At 42.8% G+C, this 22,832-nt stretch overlaps 1 protein-coding gene across 1 annotated transcript in view; it reads right to left on the bottom strand.

The window, feature by feature from the left end:
• The window catches only part of GALNT6 (polypeptide N-acetylgalactosaminyltransferase 6), a 30,045-nt gene extending 7,386 nt beyond the window's left edge, over nt 1-22,659 (bottom strand). The window contains exons 1-6 of the mRNA XM_018570954.1: nt 22,144-22,659; nt 14,934-15,106; nt 9,690-9,839; nt 6,189-6,423; nt 3,286-3,403; nt 1,033-1,233 (exon numbers count right to left, since the gene is read on the bottom strand). Coding sequence (XP_018426456.1) covers nt 1,033-1,233; nt 3,286-3,403; nt 6,189-6,423; nt 9,690-9,839; nt 14,934-15,106; nt 22,144-22,628 — 1,362 coding nt within the window. The 5' untranslated portion in view covers nt 22,629-22,659. The remainder of the gene's footprint in view (nt 1-1,032; nt 1,234-3,285; nt 3,404-6,188; nt 6,424-9,689; nt 9,840-14,933; nt 15,107-22,143) is intronic.
• Nucleotides 22,660-22,832: the final 173 nt, after the last annotated feature.

Here is a 22,832-nt window from a genome sequence, read left to right as displayed (position 1 = left end):
GCATGAGGCCTTAAAGAACTACTCTGGACCATGCAAAGCCATTTTTATCATTATGGCATAGCTACTTAGATATCAATTCAATACTTAGATATTCATTAACAATTTTGTCTCAGCTTCTAATACTAGCAGGGCTGTCGATATCGCTTTAACCAGAACCTCAAGAGTAACTTCTTCTCTGTTCCTGCTCGCCCGGGGCCCGCGCCCCTGCTGCACCCCCGGTTGTTACGCCACTGACCATCACTACTGACAGCAATACAAAGGAGAACAGTGATTAAAAGACAGGCCCTATCTCTTTTTAAAAATGTTCATACAGGTAAGACTGTACTATCCATAGAGAATTCATAAGCGGTAAGCAGATTTTCTTTTTCTGAAGTCACATTGGGGTTATACTATACTACAAGTTCTATTGCATTTTAAAATATCCAATAGCAGGCTGGGTATGGCTTTCAGCCTGAATGGGGCGGGGGTTAAAGCAGCTGAACAGGGGCAGGGCTGAGGCTGAACAGCGCCGGGGAGAGGCAGAACGGGCTGGGGAAGAGGGGACACGGAGCAGCTGATGAGTTAGGGGGGGCAGCAGGGGATTGCTGAGTCACAGCGGCCTCTCCTCCCTGGCTGCAGGGGTCTGTGTCCCCGCCGCCTCTGCCGACACAGGCGGGGAGAGCAGCAGGGATTGGAAAGGACACAGACCGCTGCAGCCAGCACCAGCGGGGAGGAGAGCTGAGGAGCAGAGCGGTGGCTGCAACTAATCTAAAAGCAACTAATCGATGATGAGAATCGTTGCCAACTATTCTCATCATCGATTATAATCGATTTAAATCGATTCGTTTTTGCAGCTCTAGTTGAATGTTACAAGAATCTGGGTACTTGGTAGAAAAAAAAATAATGGAATGATAGAATGCAGGAAATTGAGATGCGTGTATCACACACACACACACTTTTTTTTTTACATGGCATAGTTATTTTACACTGAAACAAATGTAATTTGTATACTAGGATAGTGATAAGATCCAAGTATCTTCCCTCAGTACTTACTTCTTTAACCATTTTTGCAGCTTGTTGGTTTCTCCGGTAGTAAATCTCCTTATAGTCATCCATCCAGACCTCTGCTAGACGTACCTGGTTCCTAGTGATCACCTGAGTTCCTTTGGGGAAGGAGTGCGGACTCTTTGTACGAAACACATGGCCCACCACAGAGCAAGGTAGGATCTCCAACTGACCTCCACACTGCCAGACCTTTTTGGAAAAGTAATGTTTATATAAAAATTTTTTTTTTTACCATAGCCTACCTAGCCACCCAATCCTGAGAAAGAAGGAGGAGTATTCCCTGCAACACATAAGACGTTGGATGCTATAAGACAATGGGGGGCATTTATAAAAACTGGAGCAGACAAAATCTAAAGCAGTTGCCCATAGCAACCAACCAATCAGCTTCTCTCTTCAGTTTGTTCAGTTAAGATTTGAAAATGAAAAGTGGATGCTGATTGGTTTCCATGCACAGTTGCTCCAGATTTTGATAAATTCCCCCTATGTGTCACTCTTCTACAGGCATGTACGTGTTTAAATATTGGCAGGAGCCATTATTAATCTCTATGTACATAGTACTGGAAGCTTAGGCTCAGATACATTCACCTGCAAGGATATTTCACCAGATTACAGTATTATTTAGTGTATATACATATTTGTATATGCAGGCAATGTGTTTTAAATATTAGGTAAGTGCTGTTAAACAACTTTGGGGTTTTCTTTGTAACAGATTCCCTTTAATACAGTGTGCAAAGCCTCAATTTCATAGTATCCTAAATTGCAGCTTACCAGTCCTTAGATGCGGTGGCTACATTAGTTTTCCTTTACCAGACTAAGAAATTTTTTAGAGAGTACAGAAAATACCTGTTGATTTTAACAAACGCAGTATCCTTGTCACTTTCTTGGAACTTAAATTATATCCCTAGACTAAACCTTTATTATTTTTAGTTTTGGATAGAGTGGGAGAAGGGTTAGACCCTCTCAAGTTAGACCCTCACAGTATACTGCGAGCTGTAGCCCGCTGTATACTGAGACGCCGCAGTATACCGCCAGCTGCTGCTCGCGGTATACTGAGACGCCTCAGCTGAAGCGGATCCCGACAATTGTGCCGGGATCCGCCCAGCTGCGTGACTGATAGCTGGCTCTGCCTATCTGGAGGCAAGAGCGAGCTGTACCCGCCCCCGTCCGATCCGCCAGTCAGCGGAAAAGCACTCATCTCATAGTTCTCCTTTAACAATACAAATAGAGGGGCGACTCTTCCCAATGTGGACACAATATCATAAGAAAAAGTAACAGGAAATCTTCAAATAGGGATTGCTGATCGGACGATGTTTGTCGAAAATGGGAAATCCCTTGACATTGAGATATTTAATCTAACTCTGTTGTGCTTTTGGGACAAGAAGTGAATGTAAAACTTCCCTAATGGTACAAAAGACAGGGAAAAAAAACAAAAACATGGCAGGGGTTTAGACTTTCCCCTACTCTATCCAAAACTAAAACTGGTCTTTTCTGTGTAAACTACTGGCTCCATCAGTCGCTGTGAAATGAAGACGAACGAAAGCATGAATGCCTTTAGGCAATCCCTGAACACGCATCTCTTCAGGGAAGCATATCCTGCCTCTACCCAGCAACTTAAAGGTTACTTGCTAGAACAACTCATACCACAAAGTTACTACTTTTTGTATCACTTGCCCATCCCTATTAGATTGTAAGCTCTCAAGATCAGGGCCTTTTTAAATCTTTATTGTATTGAATTGCATTGCAACTGTAGTATCCTATATAAATCCTGAATAATAATAAAAATAATAAGAATAATAAATAAAATGTTTAAAGTCCAGGCTGGTTGGACCTAGACATAGGAAGTGTCCTTTTCACAGGATTACCAGGTGAAAAGAAAAAGAAAAGAAAAAGCCTGAAAAAGGAAAAACAAAAGAAGAAGAAAGAAAAAACGAATGCAGACACCTCATCTAAGGACTGGTAAGCCACATCCGCAGCTCAGTGTACAATCTGGCATCTGCTAAATGCTGGGATGAATTTACTGTTGCGCACCATGCAAGGGAGCTATGTCATCCCAGCATGGCTAATCAAGATAGTCTAAGATCCCAGAAGAAGATGGGCAAAGATGTCAGCGCCGGTGAGTGAGAGATTGGAGGGAAGTATAGTTCAGATTAGCACTTTAAGAACTCTTTTTACCGTATGGGGCTGTATTTAGACTGGGATGACAAGGTGTAACACCAGACAAATGCTGTAGAAAATACATACCCTAAAAGACATTTCTACATTTTCTCCTCCCCAGATTTCCATTTGGTCATCATATGATCCTATGTGCTCAAAGTAAGCCTTGGAGATTGAGAAGAGACCTCCAGCAAATGTCGGAGACCTAGAAGATAAAAACATCCACTCAAAGATCCCATTTGATATAGAATTAGACCACTCATTTAGGAATAGTACTCTTTAAATTCCTTTGCTGTCAAAATGTTTTGCATGTAAGAATAGCAGCATTTGCTATGCACCTCTATAAAACTGCTAAAAAAAAAACCCTGCACATAGTACAGGCAATATTAACAGGAGCATAATACGTGATTTTGTGACACAAGAGATTTTTTTTAACAGTTGTGAGTTTCCAGGATGTGTTGTAACAAACGTCATACAACTCTGGAAGAAACAAACAAACAATCTGGGCTGGAAAGGTGACTGGCCAGAAATAAGCATTGTATGGCGTACAATACAAAAACAGATTTAAATTTAATTAGCAATACAGATATTTCACATTGCTTCTCTTGTAGATTAATTTTTACTAGTTGCATTATAAACTTTGTTTGTAATGGAAGATTTCACTGTAACATATGTGTTCCTACTCAAAAAGGACTGAAGTCCAAAGTGGAAGAGTTTAGTGACGTCTGGCAGGGGTGTGTAGGCAATGAACAAACTGCAGTGTTAATTAGCCAAGATAACACTGTGTTGGCAGTGATCTCAGCCGTGCAGGCCAGACACACCCTATGCTCCTTCAGTCTGTAATGTCAATTGAGCATATAATCTCCAGTGCCACATCACCTCTATTAAAGCTGGGTATAGACCGAGGCTCATCAGATGTACGGGCACAATTTGTCTGGATTAAGCTTGCACTCCCAGATTACTTGATCATATGTGTAAAAGTGTACGTTTAGTCAAATATAAGCTAGTTCACCCTCTCCAGCCCCCTAAACTAACATAGAAACCTGGCTGTTTATTTCATTGTGACAAGCTCTTTCACTTTTTACATCTATCTGACTGAACACGACAGCGAGCTCCCACAGACTGGAATGGGTCTGCATTCTGAAACTGGAGACACTTTGGGTATGGCTCCTATCAAGTGTATGGGTTCTCATGGAGCACGCACAGCCAATGCAGAGGAGACCTTGGCCTCCAGAGGACAGAAGAACCTGTGTGAGCAGTGCTAAAGCTCATACAGGGCTGGTAACTCCTCTTCTAACCTCCAACTCCCCCCTCACCACCTTGCTAATACCTACACATTGGTCACTTAGGCAAGAAAGGGATAAAAGGGCAGTGAGACACCAGCACCTTATAAATGGAGTTACCAGGTATTTACCTTTACTCCCATCAGACCATGCCAACCAGAGCAACAGGAGAGTACAGAAACTGGGGGAGGGGGTGCCCTGCATAGGCAAAATACAGGTTCACAAATCTCTGAACCTAGATGTACTTAATGATGTGCTTGCTTCTCTTAGTAGACTACAATACCTTTTTTTCTGCCCTTTTTATGTGATTGTTGGGAGATGGTTTTGTGTCCAGTGACTGATCTACCCATAATTTAACCTCCAGGATATTGATGTAAACTTTGCCTATACAACCACTTTAACATAAAAGGCAACCACAGAAAATATGATCATTTTCCTTAAAAACAAATGGATAGATGCAAGTAAGCACTGTTTAGATACCAGAAATATAACAGTTCCCTGACTTGTGCAGATCGGCAATGATCCTTTCATAAATGCCACTATTAGTCACACCGAGGGAGAAGTTAAGGAGTGCCTGCATGCTGCCGGCTGGATTCTACAGATAAGACCTGAATGAAACCTGCAATTAATCTCTCAAGGAGTATTTATAGCAAATGTGGCACCAACATGTATCACACCAGAGGTGGAATACTAGAAAAGGATCGTCTTATTAATGGTCATATAAAAACAAACCTTAGGTACTAGCTATATTAATACCTATGCAGTAAGATAGTATGCTTTAAATGGGAATGTGTATTGGCTTTCTGTAGATTTTCTTTTTCTGCATTTTTCATGGTCAGGACAAGAAAGAAAACAAATTTGTTTCAAATTGTATGTCTTTTTAAAAAAAATATTGTTATACATTTATTGTTAGGGTTAGGCTCATAATACTATTCATATGACACCTCTGCTCACAGACCTGAATGGCATTCGGGAGCTCATACAATCCCATGCATAGTTTAACAATTTGTATTGAGATTGTAGGCCATCACAGGAGCGAGCTTGGCTACTTTACAGCTTTACGGTGGCTACTTTACAGCACACCCATACCAATTATGGGTAATTAGCATTTTCAGGGGGATGTTATATTGCAGTGTGTGTGTGTGTGTGTAATAAAAATGTCTTAATTTCTCATAAATGAATTGTATATGAATAAAATGTAACCAATTATCAATATTTGAGGTCAAACAAAAGCCCTATTTGTACTCCAAAGAACTATACATAATAAGTGTGGGTACACTTAATGTGAAAGAGGTAAATTATGGTTGAACAGACATAGACAAAACATAGAATTTGAGCTATATGTTCAGAACTTGGACAACTGCCTCCGTCCTTAAGGGGTTTGGGTACTTGAATGCTTTTTAAGATTTTGCGAACTCCGCATTGGGTGACGAACACAACTGCAGCCATCTCACCTGCTCCGACACTGGTTGTGGCTTCCTCTAGCCAAGATGGCGGTCTGATCACAGTTTGATTCAGTTCGCTACCAATTCGATTCGCAACAAGACTCATGGAACAAATGTACCATGTATCAGTAGTTTTCTCTTAAAACTGCCTGTCGTGCCAATGTACTTTTGAAGCTTGCTCACAGAGGCAATGCTTATAATACCAATACAGCAGCATGTCTAAAAATACTGTTATATAGACAACACTTCAAAAACCACTTACTTAATGGGGTAGGTTTCATCCTTTCTCCTTTCCTTCTCATGGGCTGGTATAGCCTCCCAACCAAATGTTAAACTCCAGTCAAAATTACCACGGCTGTGGTGCTTGCCATATTGCACTGGTTTGGAAAACTCAAAACTGTTCAGGTCAATAGTTGTGATATCTGGGCTCACAACAGCTGTATAATCTTCAGCAATTCTAGATAAGAGAGGCTCCAGCCAACCATGGAAACATTCACCTGTGTAATTACAACACAGAACATGTCACATATATAACCACAAATACAAAAGGCAGTTCTAGCCATGACAGACTAAAAATGGCATCATAAAGGGCCTGTGTTGACAGACTTTGGGCTTGTGTTGATGGTAACAGTTTAAGATGCTTCTGAGATCAGAATTCATTGACAGATGCATCTGACCTGCTGTTGACCTCCTTCGGACCTACATTTGACTTGCTCAAAGCTGGTTTTGCATTCCCATAGACTTGTATGGGTATGTAAAACCTGTTTGAAGTAAAATAAAATCCCATTGACACAGTTACTTATAAAAAAAATAAAAAATAGTGTGTTAGAACTAAAAACCATTCCTAGAGTCAATATGGCCATTTCCTGTGAGGAAAGAATGATGCATCTCTACAGGAACACGTGCCAATTTAATGCCGAGGGGACAGATTTTAAGAATAATGGTGAAGTGTAGATGGTAGGTGACAGGGTTTCCACGCAGCATTTGTTGGCAATCTATAAAAATAACTGGCATATTAAAAGGAAACTTTTCTTGACTAAGTGTAACTGTTCACCTTTCCTAAAATATTAGTTTTTTTGGCTTTTATGCTGATCCAGTGGCTTCAGTACTTTCTCAGTTACTGACCTAGAGCAGTTTTAATTTCACTTTGAATTTCCTTATCTGCATGCTTACTCCAGGTAAGAGCCTTAGACTACTGACTGCAGAGAAACCCAGGCTTGACAGAGATTATTATAGGATTCCTGTGAGGGTTCATGAACAACTCAATGGGAAAAATTGTATAGAATGAGTACTGCTTTTTCCTGCAAACCAATCCCAGTTGTTTTGCTTGTCAATTTATATGCTAATCTGACTCAAGAAAGGACCATTATTCGGTTTGTTTGCCAATATGCAGTCTGTATGCATATACTCGAGAGAAATAAAATACAAATTCTCAATTTGGGGATGTCTCCAATTTGCAAATCAGTGTGCTTATTACTATTGCGAAGGGTTCTTACCCTTTGCACAGTCGCTGCACAAAACACCAATGTATTAAATAAGCCCAAAGCTCCTCCTCTTTTCAGCATGTTACATATATAGTCATTAAAAGTAAATTTAGGCGCTTTACTATAGCTGACCATACACAAAAATATTTTCTTCGTTCAACCTGCAGGCTGAACAAAGACAATATTACAGATTCCTCCATCAACACTTTGTGCCTGTTCACACGACGTCCGTTTTGTGTGCTGACCTGATCCGTACGCTCCTGCACTCAAAATGCATCCCAATGTATCCCTATGTGTTTTATGGGCTCCAGTTCTCACGTGCGCAGTCCGTTCAGCTTACGCCAGAAAAATACTGCATGTCACATTTTGTACGGTCAGGAAACGGTCAGGAAATGCAAACGCGTCAAAAACGCACTGCACTGCAGCTAACATACTAACAGCCCCACTCCAGCAAAAAATCTGTTTTTTTTTTACTGGAACGCATCAAAAGCGCGGCCAAAACGCACTGCATCAGTAGCACCGCATCTGCAGATCTGGACCTGAAACTCATGTGAACAGGCCCTTGAGGTGGCCAACTAGCACGTTGGAAAACCAGCCGAAAATCGTACAATTTTCGGCGGGTTTGTGGTGTGCTCGTAAGACAAATGCCGCGCGGGCCAGTGTGCGCCTGCTCAGCGTTGCAGTCATCGGAAGCCCTCCCCTCAGCGGGGCGGGCTTGCGATGATTGCAATTACGATCTGCCTGTCCAAGATGGGCAGATCGTACAAGCTTTTAAATTACCTTAAAACCATCGCACGATGGTTGTAAGGTGTATGGCCAGCTTTACAAGCATTGATGGTGGATTCTACCGCTGTTTGCTATGCATTGTTAGAATACCCAAAAAGAGCCAGAAGCTGATGGGCTCTGTGCATTCTTAGATTTTCAGACCGGCTCCTTCAATCAGCTGATCGAGGGATGACTGCCGAAAGCGTGACAACATTGGCACCCACTGTGCGAATTTCGGCTGGTTCATCAAGAACTGGACGGAATTTGTATAGTGAATGGCCAGCTTAAAGGAGTGGAGAATATTTAAAGAACAAATTGTGTGCATATTCACATCAATTATACAATCACGTGCAGATATAATGAGGATTAGATGCAATTGAAGATCACTTTCAACAGCACAACTAACAGTTAAAAGCAGGATTAAAGTGACACAGCTCACAGTGATGATTAACAATGGAGGGAGCTATAAGGAAATACAACACACAGATAACAGGTGAGTTCCACATTCCTGAAATATGAACAATCCAATACTCTGCTTCCTGAGATGACAAACTGCTCTACTTTCTACACTGTTGAAATTTTCCCATGACGCGACAAAAGCTGACGTGTCCTTATAAAACAAGTTCTACTCTGCGGTGAAAGGAAAGCTACGTACTCTTGTTGGATGCTTTTCTCTTCCTCAACTGGCCTCTGGACTAAAGTGCAGGGAGCCATTAATAGGTAGCTGTACATATATTCTCATGTCTCCGTCAGCCCCCTGGAGCCCTCAGGTTATGATATGTAGATACTGACAACAGTAGCGGTAAAAGCCGACCCATGCACTCCAACTGCCTTATGGGATCAGGAAGGAAACTTTTTCCCCTTGTTGGAGCAAATTGAAATCATGCTTTATAGGTTTTTTTTGCCTTCTTCTGGGTCAACGGTGGGTAACTGTGGGCATAGCCTTCAGTTTTTCTTTTTCCTCTCTTACCTCTATTAGGTTGAACTCGATGGACTTGTTTCTTTTTTCAACCTGACTAACTTATGTACATAATTGCCCTTTGCCGAGCCGGGTTGTGCCAGCAGGGCCACACACAGCTCGAATTTCAACCAAGTCAGCAGGATTTGGCCAATAATCGAGCAGTTTATCACCAGCTTAGGAAACCTACATGTCTGTAACAGCATGTACTTTAAGCTGCAATTGCTATGTTCCTTACCTATACCATAAGGATTACAAAGGAATAAAGGCTATTCCAAATAACTGCAACTATTAAATTGAACCCATTCATGTCTGAAGAGATTTCCTTAGAAAGCTTTTGGTACAAAGTCTTCATTCACAGTGCAGCAGTGAGCTGGGATTTATTTTGCAGACAGCCACAGAAGACAATTATTCTGCGCAAATGGACAAAAATTGATGGTGCACAGAAAGCCCTGTCCTGGACTAAACTGCAGTACATTAACAGGAGAGAGGATTACATTGAACTCCCTTTTCATGATCTGAGGAAATGAAGTGTGGCAGATTCAATTTAACTTACAATGGGCATCCAGGAAGGTCAGCACCTCGCCTGTAGCAACACTGGCACCCAGCAACCTGGCGGTGATTAAACCCTTTCTCTCTTGCTGTCGTACAACTTTTACGATCTGCAGAGACTTCACGTAGTTGTCCAACTCCTCCTTCAGGTAATCTGCAGATTTAAACATATACAACATTTTGTTAAACTGAAACGTGTATTAATAAGAAGTGCACATTTTTTTAATTTGATTATTATTGGCATTTATATAGCGCCGACAATTTACACAGTGCTTTAGACAGTGCACATTCACACCAGCCCCTGCCCTCAAGGAGCTTACAATCTAAGGTCCCTATCTCACATGCATACATACATTACACACTGTGGTATAGTGTGGCAATCCCACGGTAGAACCGGGGGTTGTAGTCACCCAGGAGTCTCATCCAAAAGGGGCTGACCGGTTCCAGGAGGCAAGTTTTTGTACTGGGAAAGAGCTGACTTTGTGGCTCTTCCCAGGATTTCTGGATTTGGCATGGGATCCTGGAACTGGGAGATTTCTAAGAGAATTGGGAGGGATGAAATCTCCATTCCTGGGTCCATTGTTTAGTAGTGGCCAGCACCTGATTGCACACCTGTGCACTGCATTTATGGGAAGTGTGTGGGCTAGTGTTCTGGGCTCCAGCTGGGAAGAGGAACAGGGATGTTCAGGAGTCCTCCACCCAGAAGGCAGAGGGGAGCCAGGTGGCTGTGTGTGCTAGAGGCACGGGAAGACAGCCGAGGAGGCTGAGAGAGCCGTTTACAAGTGGAGTATGTGTGACAACCTGGAGTCGGTGAGACTTGGACAAACATTATTTGCTGTACTGTGTTTGAAGACCCCTGCGAGGGAAACACCGGTGTGGACTTTTATGTTGGTTCTAATAAAAGTGGGCAAAGAGGCCCTTTAAAAGACGTGGTAAGCGAGTGGACTCCGTCATTAATGTGCTACCATTGAAAGCTAAATCTCACAACACATACAAGGGCCAATTGAGACAGGAGCCAATTAACCTACTAGCATGTCTTTGAAGTGTGGGAGGAAACCGGAGTACCTGGAGGAAACCCATGCAAGCACAGGGAGAACATACAAACTCATTGTAGATAGTGACCTGGCCAGGATTCAAGGACCTCCAGTGCTACAAGGCAGAAGAGCTAACCATTACACCACTGTGCTGCCCAAGCTTAACTCCATTAAAAAAAAGGCACACAAACGTCTTTGTTCTTTTCCTTCTTTGTGAAACAAAATTAGAAAATTGACTTTTGTCACAATCTAATTCAAGAAACCAAATACCTTTAATCATCTCAGGAACATTGGCTACTTGATAACCTAGTCTTGTCAGAAAAGCCCTGGCAGTCCTGTTGGAGTTGCTCATTTTACTACAATCTGAATCATTTTACTACTTATCTGAATCTCTCATGATTGTGGTGAAGCAAAAGTATTAATGCTTGGTTACTGCTAGAGCAAGAACTATGCCTAGATGTTTGTCTGGGTGTGCAGAAACATAGCTATATGAAAAGGATGATGGCACAAAAATACCATGTTGTCCATCAAGTTTGCCCTTGGAGTTCCATATATCCAAAATTCCCCCTTCAACCCAGAAACATTGTATAACTTATTGATGGTAAATTCAAGCCACAACTTTGTAAATTTTGGATAAAGTGAGAAAGGGTTAAAGTGCATTTCCACAAGGGATGGACCCATACTAGTATCGGTACCGATACCAAGTATTTGGGGGAGTACTCAAACTCGCCCAAAATGCTCCCGATGCCTTTCCTGATACAGGAACTTCCAGTATCAGGAAGCCGGACGGCAGGTCATTACATGCTGCCCGGCTTCCTGAGTGGCCAGGAACCCAGCTTCATGCTCCCTCGTTACCAGGTAATATGGAGATGGACTCCCGGCCAATCAAGAAGCTGGGATGGGGGTAATGACTCGCCCCCCTGGCTTCCTGATTAGCCAGAAAGCAGACGCCATGCTGCCTGGATGGCGCCGGCTTTCTGACCAATCAGGAGACAGCTTCCCAGCTAAACGGGAAGCCAGGCGGTGAGTCATTACATGCCGCCCAGCTTCCTTAATGTGATAGCTTCCTTAATGGAGTCCAAAAAATTTCACCAGCACACCAATTGAACATGAAGCAAATAAAGTTTTAATGAGACGCCCAATATCGGTATTGGCGAGTACCAAAAAAAATATCGGTACTCTTAATACCGGAAAACTCAAATACCAGACAACGGGTATCGGCGCACCCCTAATTTCCCCTTTTTGCAGTCAATTTTGAGAAAACCCCTCTATATGTTTGCTATGTGTTTCCATTCAAAAAGCATATCTAACATTATTTTTTTTTAACCTTTCAGGTGTTTTGTTGCAGCAGGCTGTAGCACCTGAAGCAGGCTGATGTTGCAGCATCACTGAGCACCTTCACAGTGATGTGTCCTTATAGAAAGACTAGAGGACAGGCATACGTTTCTATCATTAACATACAATGCAGAAGCCAGGGTTGTAATCCTTTAACCCCTTGTTTGGACTGGGAGTGTTCAAATCTACTTTAATTAAATCAGCCAACACAGTACAGATGAGGTCAGCACAAACCCCTCACAGCCCCTCTTAACATTACAAAGAACGAGAAGCCAAAAAAAACCTTGGTCTTGGAATGCTGATGCCTAAAGAGTTCCCTTCACTGGAACTAAGGGGCCAAGCCCAACTCCTGAAAAAAAACTCCACACCATAATCCCCCCTCCACCAAACTTTACACTTGGCACAATGCAGTCAGGCAAGTACCGTTCTCCTGGCAACCGTCAAACTCGGACACGTCCATCGGATTGCCAGGCAGAGAAGCGTGATCCGTCACTCCAGAGAACACATCTCCACTTCTCTAGAGTCCAGTGGTGGCGTGCTTTACACCACTGCATCCGACGCTTTACATTGCACTTGGTGATGTAAGACTTGGATGCAGCTGCTCAGCCATGGAAACCCATTCCATGAAGCTATCTATGCAATGTGGTTGTGTCAATCTCAAGGCCACATGAAGTTTGGAGGTCTGTAGCTATTGACTCTGCAGACAGTCGGCGACTTCTGCGCACTTCAGCATGCGCTGACCCCACTCTGTCATTTTACGTGGCCTACAACTTCGTGGCTGAGTTGCTGTTGTTTCCAGTTGGTTTCACTTTGTTATAATACCACTAACAGTTGACCGTGGAATATTTAGTAGCAAGGAAATTTCACGGAACACCTGAATCCAATGATTTGGATGGGTGTCCCAATACTTTTGGCAATATAGTGTATATGCTTCAAGATATGAGGTCAGCACAAACCCCTCACAGCCCCTCTTAACATTACAAAGAACGAGAAGCCAAAAAAAACCTTGGTCTTGGAATGCTGATGCCTAAAGAGTTCCCTTCACTGGAACTAAGGGGCCAAGCCCAACTCCTGAAAAAAAACTCCACACCATAATCCCCCCTCCACCAAACTTTACACTTGGCACAATGCAGTCAGGCAAGTACCGTTCTCCTGGCAACCGTCAAACTCGGACACGTCCATCGGATTGCCAGGCAGAGAAGCGTGATCCGTCACTCCAGAGAACACATCTCCACTTCTCTAGAGTCCAGTGGTGGCGTGCTTTACACCACTGCATCCGACGCTTTACATTGCACTTGGTGATGTAAGACTTGGATGCAGCTGCTCAGCCATGGAAACCCATTCCATGAAGCTATCTATGCAATGTGGTTGTGTCAATCTCAAGGCCACATGAAGTTTGGAGGTCTGTAGCTATTGACTCTGCAGACAGTCGGCGACTTCTGCGCACTTCAGCATGCGCTGACCCCACTCTGTCATTTTACGTGGCCTACAACTTCGTGGCTGAGTTGCTGTTGTTTCCAGTTGGTTTCACTTTGTTATAATACCACTAACAGTTGACCGTGGAATATTTAGTAGCAAGGAAATTTCACGGAACACCTGAATCCAATGATTTGGATGGGTGTCCCAATACTTTTGGCAATATAGTGTATATGCTTCAAGATGGAGGCTCTCATAGATTAGAGTTAGGACCACACTATACAAGACGTTGGCTGTGTGGCTTCCACATATTTTGCAAAAGTCGTGCAACTAAAACCTGTTTTTATTGCAAAATGTTAGACAGTGTCAATTGTTTTTGTAGGCTAGCGGTTAAGTGTGATGGAAAATGTTTGCATTTGCACTCCTCCAGACTGACATCCACCCATGACATCCACCCATAAAGGCATTTAGATATTTTCAGAGCTCCGTTCAACAGCCAGCCCACTGCTTGCATCAGGGCTGAGAACTCTTAAGAGGAGTACTGAAACAGCGTGCTGTGATGTTTTCAGGAAGCCATGTACAGCACCCTGCTGGCACCTCCCATCAGCCATAATCTGCCTGCATTGCATAGAGAAGCACAGAGACTCAGCAATGAGATCACTGGGAGTAAAAGAATGTAATGAAATAAGAAAGGTGTTATTTAAAAAAAATTGTATTGGCAAGTTCATAAAAGGAGTAAATGAGAATCTAGAAATAACAAAACGTATATTAAATTGCAGGGTTAATCCTAATTAGTTGTCATTTCTAGTCTTCTTCCTTTCATTACATTTTCCCTTGTATCCCTGCAGTTCGTTCATAGGGCAAGAAGTAAGGAACGGTGGGGTGGGGGGATGGTGCTGAGCAAGGTGCATCTTTTTTCTCTTTACAATGTCATTGAATAGGGATAAAGCAATCCTGCAAATTTAACAGATGGCACCAGCATCCTGAATAGAACACGTACTGATTTACAAGCCGTATTTACCAATGCAAATAATTATACCGCAGGATATTGCTGATCAAGGAAGGCTATTTAAACATTTGTATGGTTTAGCTCGGATATTAATTTCCTTGCCACATGTACCCTGTACATATGAAGATGAAGATAGAATAGGAAGTGCAATTTAAAAAGAGATTCAAGGTCTGAACATTTTCATTCTTAGATCTGTTGTAAGTCAACCTGCATCAAATGAGAGCACACATTTGTAAAATGCAGTAGTGTATGTGCTAAAATTTCCTATAAGTTCCTTGCACGTTTGCAGGCTTCCTATGTGACTACAGGTATGGAGATACGTTTTGGGGCTAACAGTGTTCTTTACTAGAACTAGTTTATGTTACCTGAAGGCAAAACAAGATTTATTTGACAGTCATCATGACAGTCTTTCCAGTAAACAGTAGTTCTCAATAATGATGTTGTCTTGACTTACCATCTATACTAGCATCATCTACAAGAATTACTTCTTTTAGCAGGATTGCGGGTGATGTATGTAGAACACTGTGCACTGTCCGGAGGAGAGTTGACCAGGCCTCATTATGGAATACAATAATCACACTGGTTGTTGGAAGTGAAGGGCATCGCTTGAATTTCTGCTCAATACACCTGGAAAAAGACACAAATGAAAAAGGCATTGAGTAGACTGATATGATCATATTATATTAGGTAAATCCCAAAGTTTTGGCAGTATCCAAAACAGCAGAAGGCAGCTAGAAGGCAACAAGGGGAATAAATCACAAGCTACACCTGCAGGGCACCCACTGAGAACAGAGAGTTGGTAGGGGGATATTCCAATAAGAAGAACCCATACTGGTGATTATTAATTACTCCTGGCTCATACATGCCCAAATGCTCCCGATGCCTATTCCGATACCGGAACTTCCAGTATCAGGAAGCCAGGCAGCGAGTCATTACACACCTGGCTTCCTGATTGGCCTGGAAGCCGGCTGCATGCTCCCTCATCATCAGGGAGCTGCCTTCCCGGCCAATCAGTAAGATGGGAGGCGGGTAATGACTCACCGCCCGTCTTCCTGATTGGTCGTTAAGCTGGCCTATAAGGAAGCTGTGGCAGCGAATGATTACCTGCCCCCCCGGCTTTCTAATTGGCCAGAAAGCCGGCCCCATGCTTCCTCATCACCCAGTGACAAGGGAGCAGGGAAACGTCTTCCCGGCTAATCGGGAAGCGAGTCATTACATGCCGCCCAGCTTCCTTAATGGGACTTCCAGAATCAGCGTGTACCGGAAAAAAAAAAAATACATCAGTACTCGATACCGAAAAAACGGTATCAGTGCATTCCTACTAATAACCATCCCCTCTCCCCCAAAGGTTTGCTTTAATCATCAGTATTAAGAGTGTATTAACAATAGTTTGTCTTTAAATTATTGACAGGACAGCTACAAACTTGCTTTTATTGGCTATAGCACATCTGTAAAAATAATTGATTAAAGATTCCAAGACAGTTTGTGCAGTTTCTATTAATCAGTCATTTTAATTGCTTTGTCATCTTGTTGTGAAGTAGGAATTTACCATTACATTTGCCAGGACTCATTCAGAAAGGTCTATGGCGGTGCATGGAGCTTATCTTGAGCTTTTCAATCCCAGGGTTAATGGTTCTTTTACAGGCCACATACCCCAATCCAACTTCAAACAAACAAGGGAAATGTTCCACATGAAAGCTCAGGTTCTCCTGCTGCCTTCAAGAAGAACAATGGTGCTCCTTTCATTCTGCCTGCAGACCAGCTATAGAGACAGCTGTTACAGTTTGGGGATTTTTCTTCCAGTTTTTAAAAAAAAAAAGGAAGTTGCGAAAAATGGGGTGGCTTCCCCACGTCAAATTAAATTGGTTTAGGCGCTTTATTCTCTCATTTGCTCTATTGAAAAGCATTCTTGCAGCGGCGGGGAACTTACTTTCTCCTCCATTGTGACAGACACACCTGCCAAGGCAGGGACAGACACCCGCTGTGGAATATGAGCTTTCCCAAATCTTTAAGCTACTGGACAAAAGCTCCCACAGATACGGCAATTGTTAGCTGTGCTCTGATGACCCAGTGTAGCATGTAGTCGTGCAGTTATAAGATCCAAATGAAAGCCGGGCTGTGATTTTAGTGTGGTTGTGCTTGCAGCAGACTTCGATGTCACGCCATGCTCCATGTACTCCTGTTTAATATGCCAAGCACAGGAAAAGAAATGCTGGAAAAAAGTGAGCTGTAAGGGCAGAGGTTCTGTATAATTACTGTATATAATGCTTTGAGGGTTTCCTGTACCCGATTGCCACAGAATAATATTTACAGGTAGTACAGTTTGCGATATAAACCATATGTGCTTGGGAGATGCCCCCACGGCTGCATGTGGACCTTGTAGTCTTCAACACTTGCCTCTGGGTGAAAATGTTTTTAAAATGAGCCTGAAGTCTAGTCAAGAGATGTTAATTGTACCAAAGCAATACCCTGAAGAAAAACCCCAAAAACCTTTGTCTTGAATTCCTCCTGAAAATGAACAGTGCACATCCCGACATGTGATAATGCCTAGGAACTCATGTTTATCCTTATAACTGATAGCTGCACTGCTGCCAGTGACTTCTATTCCCATCATGGAAGGTGAGAGTTGGGGATGTCACTACTGTGCTGCTCATTGTTTTCCTAAATGCTCGCTGGTGAGAAAGCTGCACCTGAGGTGCTATCTCCCTGCCTCTGCTTCATCCATTTTGTGGATATCAACTTTCCACACCTCTCCCACTGCTTACTGGTTCTTATTCCACCAGTTTGCAACAGTCACTGGGGCAACTTTGACATGAAGATGCAAAGCCCTGCTCTTCTTCCAAGATGTCCATCTTCACAAAGGGATACAATGCAGAACAAGGTATTGGAAGTCAGTATTGGGAAAAGATCAGCTGCAGGGAGTCTACAGTTAAAATACTGGAGACTAGACTTCTACCACATTACCTCTAGTCAGGGATGGACTTCCATTTTTCCCTGCTACCTTAAAATGCACGTCTTGGTAAAAAATAAACAAAACATTCACTACATCTCTACAATGCATGCCCGTGTCGCCATGTGTTATCTCTTTAACCACCTCAAGAACGGGGTGTTAAACCCCCTTTCTGTCCAGGCCATTGGAGGGGAGATCAGCCACTGGAAGTGTGCTGATCTCCCTCTGATCAGTGAACAGACCTGAGCGTTGGTCCCAGGCCTGCCTGAGGGGGGGGGGGCAGTGGAGCCTGGGAGAGCCGAAAAGGAGGAGGGGACACATACTCCCACACATCATACAAGTGTCCTGCTCGTGTACACACTAGGGGCATGTGCAAGCAGGGGAAGAATTATTATTATTTTTTTTTTAAATCAGTATTTACTTACAGTGACCCGCATTCAAAGCAAGCGCCAATCCGTTTATATTCAATGTGTGGACGGCAAGCGATATATATAAAGAAAACAAAAAACAGTGTTGCCAGCCAAGGCACGGAGTTGTCAGTTCTCAGGAATTCAAGTGCATTGTGCCTTTCTGGCAGGATCAACAGACAATAATTGCAGCATTTTTAAAAGCAATATAACATGGACAAACGTGCATGTTTGCAGAGATGTACTGCATCTGCTCTGTATTTATTTTTTTTGAGGCAAATACATTTTAACTGTTTAATACTATACTTTACTAAACTGTAAATCCTGTCTCACTGCCAGTTTTAGTAAAGTGTTTAAAGCAGTCTTCGCACATTGTCAGTACTGTGCAAACAGTAAAACGGTGACATTTGCTTTAAGCTGTAATTTAACAACTTTACCTCCTCAAAGACAGTCGAGCCATGTTGTTATTCAGGAAGGAAATAACTTATTTCTGAATATGAGTACTCCTATTAGCAGTGGCTTCAGAGGTTTGTAAATTGCATTGAATGTGGCTACTGAAGTTGTGCAATCTTGTTAAATATCATTGATATTTCAGTACAGTAGTTCTGCTACTCTGATATTTCAGTTATAGAAATGTTTTCTTGCATTTCTCTGGTAGTGAGATCTTAGCAGGGCCGCCATCAGCGGGGTACAGCCGATACCCATGTCGGGGGCCCAGGCCCCTACCAGGGTAAGCATAGCAGAGGTGACAGGGAAGGAGACAAAAGGTAGACGAGGCCAAGCCCCAGCAGCACCGTTCTGACAGCAGGAGAGGCTGGGGCTGAGCAGCACCGGTCTGGTGGCGGGAGAGGCCGGGCCCCAGCAGCGGCAGGTAAGGAGTATGTGCAGGGAAAGGGACCCTGGTGACCAGCCCACCCGAGACCCTGCAGATCCCACCATAGAGAGTCTCAGATGTGCTGTGCAGGGTCACTCTCAGATGGGCTGTGTGGGGTCTCAGGTATGTGTGGGGCCTCAGGTGGGTCCAGAGTCCAGAGCGTTACCAAGTCCTGGGTCCAGAGCGTTACCAAGTCCCGAGTGTTACTAAGTTCAGAGTGTTACTAAGTCCAGAGTGTTAAAAAGTGTAAGCTGAGTGAAAAGCTTTATATTTTTATTTTAAACTCTACTATTTTAACCACTTGAAGACTGGGGTGTTACACCCCCTTCCTGTCCAAGCCATTTTCAGTATTCAGCACGGAGGTACTCCGACTTTTATTCATTCAGTCATACAACGCTGTACTGAAATTAATTTTATACCATTTTTTGGGGACAGATAGAGCTTTCTTTTTGTGGTATTTAATCACCATTGGGGTTTTATTTTTTACTATATAAAAAAGGAAAAATTGCCAAAAAACCCCCACACAACCCTGATTCCCCTATATTAAAAAGGAGAACTATGGAGGTGAGCGAAAATCAATCAGCCTCATAGTTGCAGCCGACGTATGACAATGAAACTGTCACACGTCGGCTCAATAGATCGGGACGTGAGCGAATGCATAAAGTCTAGATAGGCAGAGTCAGCTGGGTGGATCTTGACAGCATTATCAGGATCCATCCCAGCTGCAGCGGTCTCAGTTTTTTGGTACAACATAAAATGTCAGGCTTTAAAAAATTGCAAAGAGCTACAATACCCAGAATTGCCCAATTTAACAGCTTTTACCACTCATCAGTTTAGGGTTTCAGTGATTGATGGCCCGAGAATTATTGCTCGCACTCTCACATACGCAGTGATATGCAACATATGCAGCGCAATTGTCATTTTCGCACGTTGATGCAACAGATGTGGGATTAAATTTATATGTGCGTATACGCGGGGGACTAAATCATTTTTTGGGGATTTTTTTTTATATGTGACAATGTTTTTTTATATCACACAGGGAGCCAACAATTCCCTTATGTGATAGCACAGGCACACTGACAGGTCCTTTTTATGGAGACATCAGGGGTCTTCAACACCCCTAATTTTACCTAGGAACCCCAAAGAAGCTGATGAAGCACAGATCTGCTTCATCAGCTTCTTCTCTGGCTATAGCAGCCAGAGAAATGACAGATAAATGTGGAAGTGATGTAATACACACCACTTCCGCATTCAGAGATCGGAAAGGAGATCAGCAGGTGGGAGAATGCTTATATCCTTCCGATCTTAGTGCAGAGAGCTGTCAAGCCAGTCCCGGGCCCACAGAGGGGACAGCGGAGCCCAGGATAGCCGGTAACTATGGTGGGGGGGGAACCCGCGCTGAAGGAGGGTGGGGGGCGCACACTGCTGGGCACATACAAGCAATTAGTTATAGAGCCGCTTGAACGCTTGTATTGAACAACCGTTACCGGCTGTTTACAAGTGTCAGTGTGTCCTGCTTGTGCGTACGCTATGGGGCATGCACGAGCAGAAAAAAAAAAAAGCTGTACATTTACAGCTCCCCGCTGGAAGCAGCTTGCCATTCGTTTATTTACAACAGGCGGACGGAAAGTAGTTAGGAACCTACATTTGGCACCGGCCTCTAGCAATCCCCTTTGTAGCAGCAGACTGGGAAAGGAGCCAGTCATGTCTACTATATTCAGATGTACCTACAAGGAAAAAGCCGATAGGAGTTAAGAAGTGTGAAGAGCGAGATGACCTTATCAGTCCACTTCTGCTCTTTCACTGTCCAGACAGAAGGCTGGGAGTGGAAAGGGACACCGTTGTATTTTTAAAATGTAAGTGCTGTCATCTACCTGGCTGTGCAAATCTAAGAGCTGAATGAACAAATACAAATCTATTGGCAGGTAAAACAACTCCCTTATACGCATTTTATCTGTTTACAGGTATTCCTCACTTAACGACCGAGTTCTGTTCCAACGACCAGGTCGTTAAACGAATTGGTCGTTAAGTGAGGAATTCTATACAGTACTGTACTGCATTAGTACAGTACTGTATAGTGTTGCAGATGTACAGTACCGAACAGTGTACTGTACATTGGGCAATGAAAATACTTACCGGGACCCGCAGTGAAGATCGGAGGACATCACTTCCGCTGGCGACACGTCGCACTGTCGTAAGTGCGAGTGGTCGCAAAGCAGGTAAGTCGGTAACCGAGGAATGTCTGTATATAGTTGTTTGCTTGAAGTTCAGCTTTGCTTCTCCAACCATAACTGAATGATCAACTTTCAGGGTTTTTTTGAAAAACCAATTGCTTGTTTTGCATTTTTTTTTACACTTCTCCCTATTTTGCATATATTTGTTCTCCTATTTATACAATTTAAAATGCCTAGTGGAAAAATGGTGACAAATCTCAAAAAAACTGCAAAAGCGAGATTTTTTTCTCCGCGTTTGCGCGCGTACAAAAAAAAAAAAAAACACACAAAAATGGAAGCCAAAAAATGCAGAATGTGTGCCCTGGAAAATACTACATGAGCTTTTTTGCTACGTATATGAAAATGTGGCACACAAACGCGAGCAAATAGGATCCACGTTTTGCACATTTTTTGCGCACGTTTACTGGGAGCTTGAGAAACCTTGCAGTCAATGGACAAACATGCCTACAAAACGCGCAACAATATGCAAAATAATTCTGCTGCACGTTTACTGGCGTTTCCATTGACGTCTATGGGGAAAATAGAGCTGTAACCTGTCATGTACTTTTTTCTACGTTCAGCATTTTGCTGCTCGAGTGTGAACAGGGGTCATTGAAAATCATGGGATTTCTTGTTTTGAAACTTGCTTTCTACTACTAAAACACCTAGGCGATATCACGCAAAACACAGATTTGCATTGAAGTCAATGAAGGCTGTTCACACGTTTGCGGCTTGTCGTGCAAAAAAGGTACAGGAGCTATTTTTGGCCAGTTGTCACGCGGTTTGGGTCCCATAGACATCTCTATGCATTGAAAACCGCATGGTTTTCAATGAACAGTTGCACAAATGAAAAAATACTTGACAAGCGCACGAAAACTGCTCACCAGCTCAGTCACCTAGGTGCAAGCCTAGCCTCAGCCTATTGGTAATTAGAACAGGAAAAAAATATAATGAAATACAATCCTATGAATGCCTGTATAAAAATGGAATGTATACTGCACTAATTCCTTATATCTGTATTGAGTGCAAGTAATAGTACAGTATACACTTATCTCTGTGCAAAAGTCAGATCAGCAAGGCTTTGTACACAAACCTACAATACTGTGGAATCCTTATGAAGATTTTGTAATGTTTGTGGTGTATGTTCATTGAAAAGGCCTTTGTATAAACCCAGTTTCAATATTATAAATGAGTTGGTAAAGAATATAAAAAAAACTTACTCTGGAGGTCTTGTGTCAGGTCCCAAAGACCTGTGGAGAGAGATCTTCTCACTGGCAAAGGCATTGAAGCAATGCTTGGTATATCCGTCATCCTTCTGTTTTGTCTCCTCTGGTGTCCACGTGTCCTTTTTAAATGCTTTTCCGTCAGCACCAGGGCTGTTTGGATCTTCTGGTGGTCTTTCCATGAAAGATTTGAGCTCTCCTGGAGTGTAATATCCAGGCAAGCAAGACTTTGCTTTCTGTTCTGGTTCCTCTTGCTGAACCGGGGCATTGATCTGAAGTTTTGGCATGGAGTCCCTTAAATTATTCACCGCCCCCATCATCATATCCAGCACCTGATCTTTTCGCTCCACAATGTTCTTTAACCAGGGATCATCTTTGGTGCCATTGCCAACATCTTTTTGCATAATGAAGACAAATATTACAAAGACAATACCCACCATAGCCAATTTAAGAGGTCCATAGTGTCTCCGTAAGAGCCTCATTTTGAATTATTTCTAAAATCCCTATAGGATCACAGTACAAAATCGGAGTTAGCCAAATTACTTCCTTACTCCATTTGTAGATTTGTATTCCTCCACAGAACTAGCAAGAGAAAAAAAAAATTAATTTGACTTGCAAACAAAAGCAAGTTCAAAGCTGAACTCCAGGCATACAGGTAAATACATTGATGAAATACAATTATGTAA

Source organism: Nanorana parkeri, unplaced genomic scaffold (assembly GCF_000935625.1).
Source record: "Nanorana parkeri isolate BGI_ZX_2015 unplaced genomic scaffold, ASM93562v1 scaffold1638, whole genome shotgun sequence".
Taxonomy (NCBI): domain Eukaryota; kingdom Metazoa; phylum Chordata; class Amphibia; order Anura; family Dicroglossidae; genus Nanorana; species Nanorana parkeri.
Note: the sequence above shows the minus strand (reverse complement) of the source record. Positions and strands in the feature narration are given on the sequence as shown.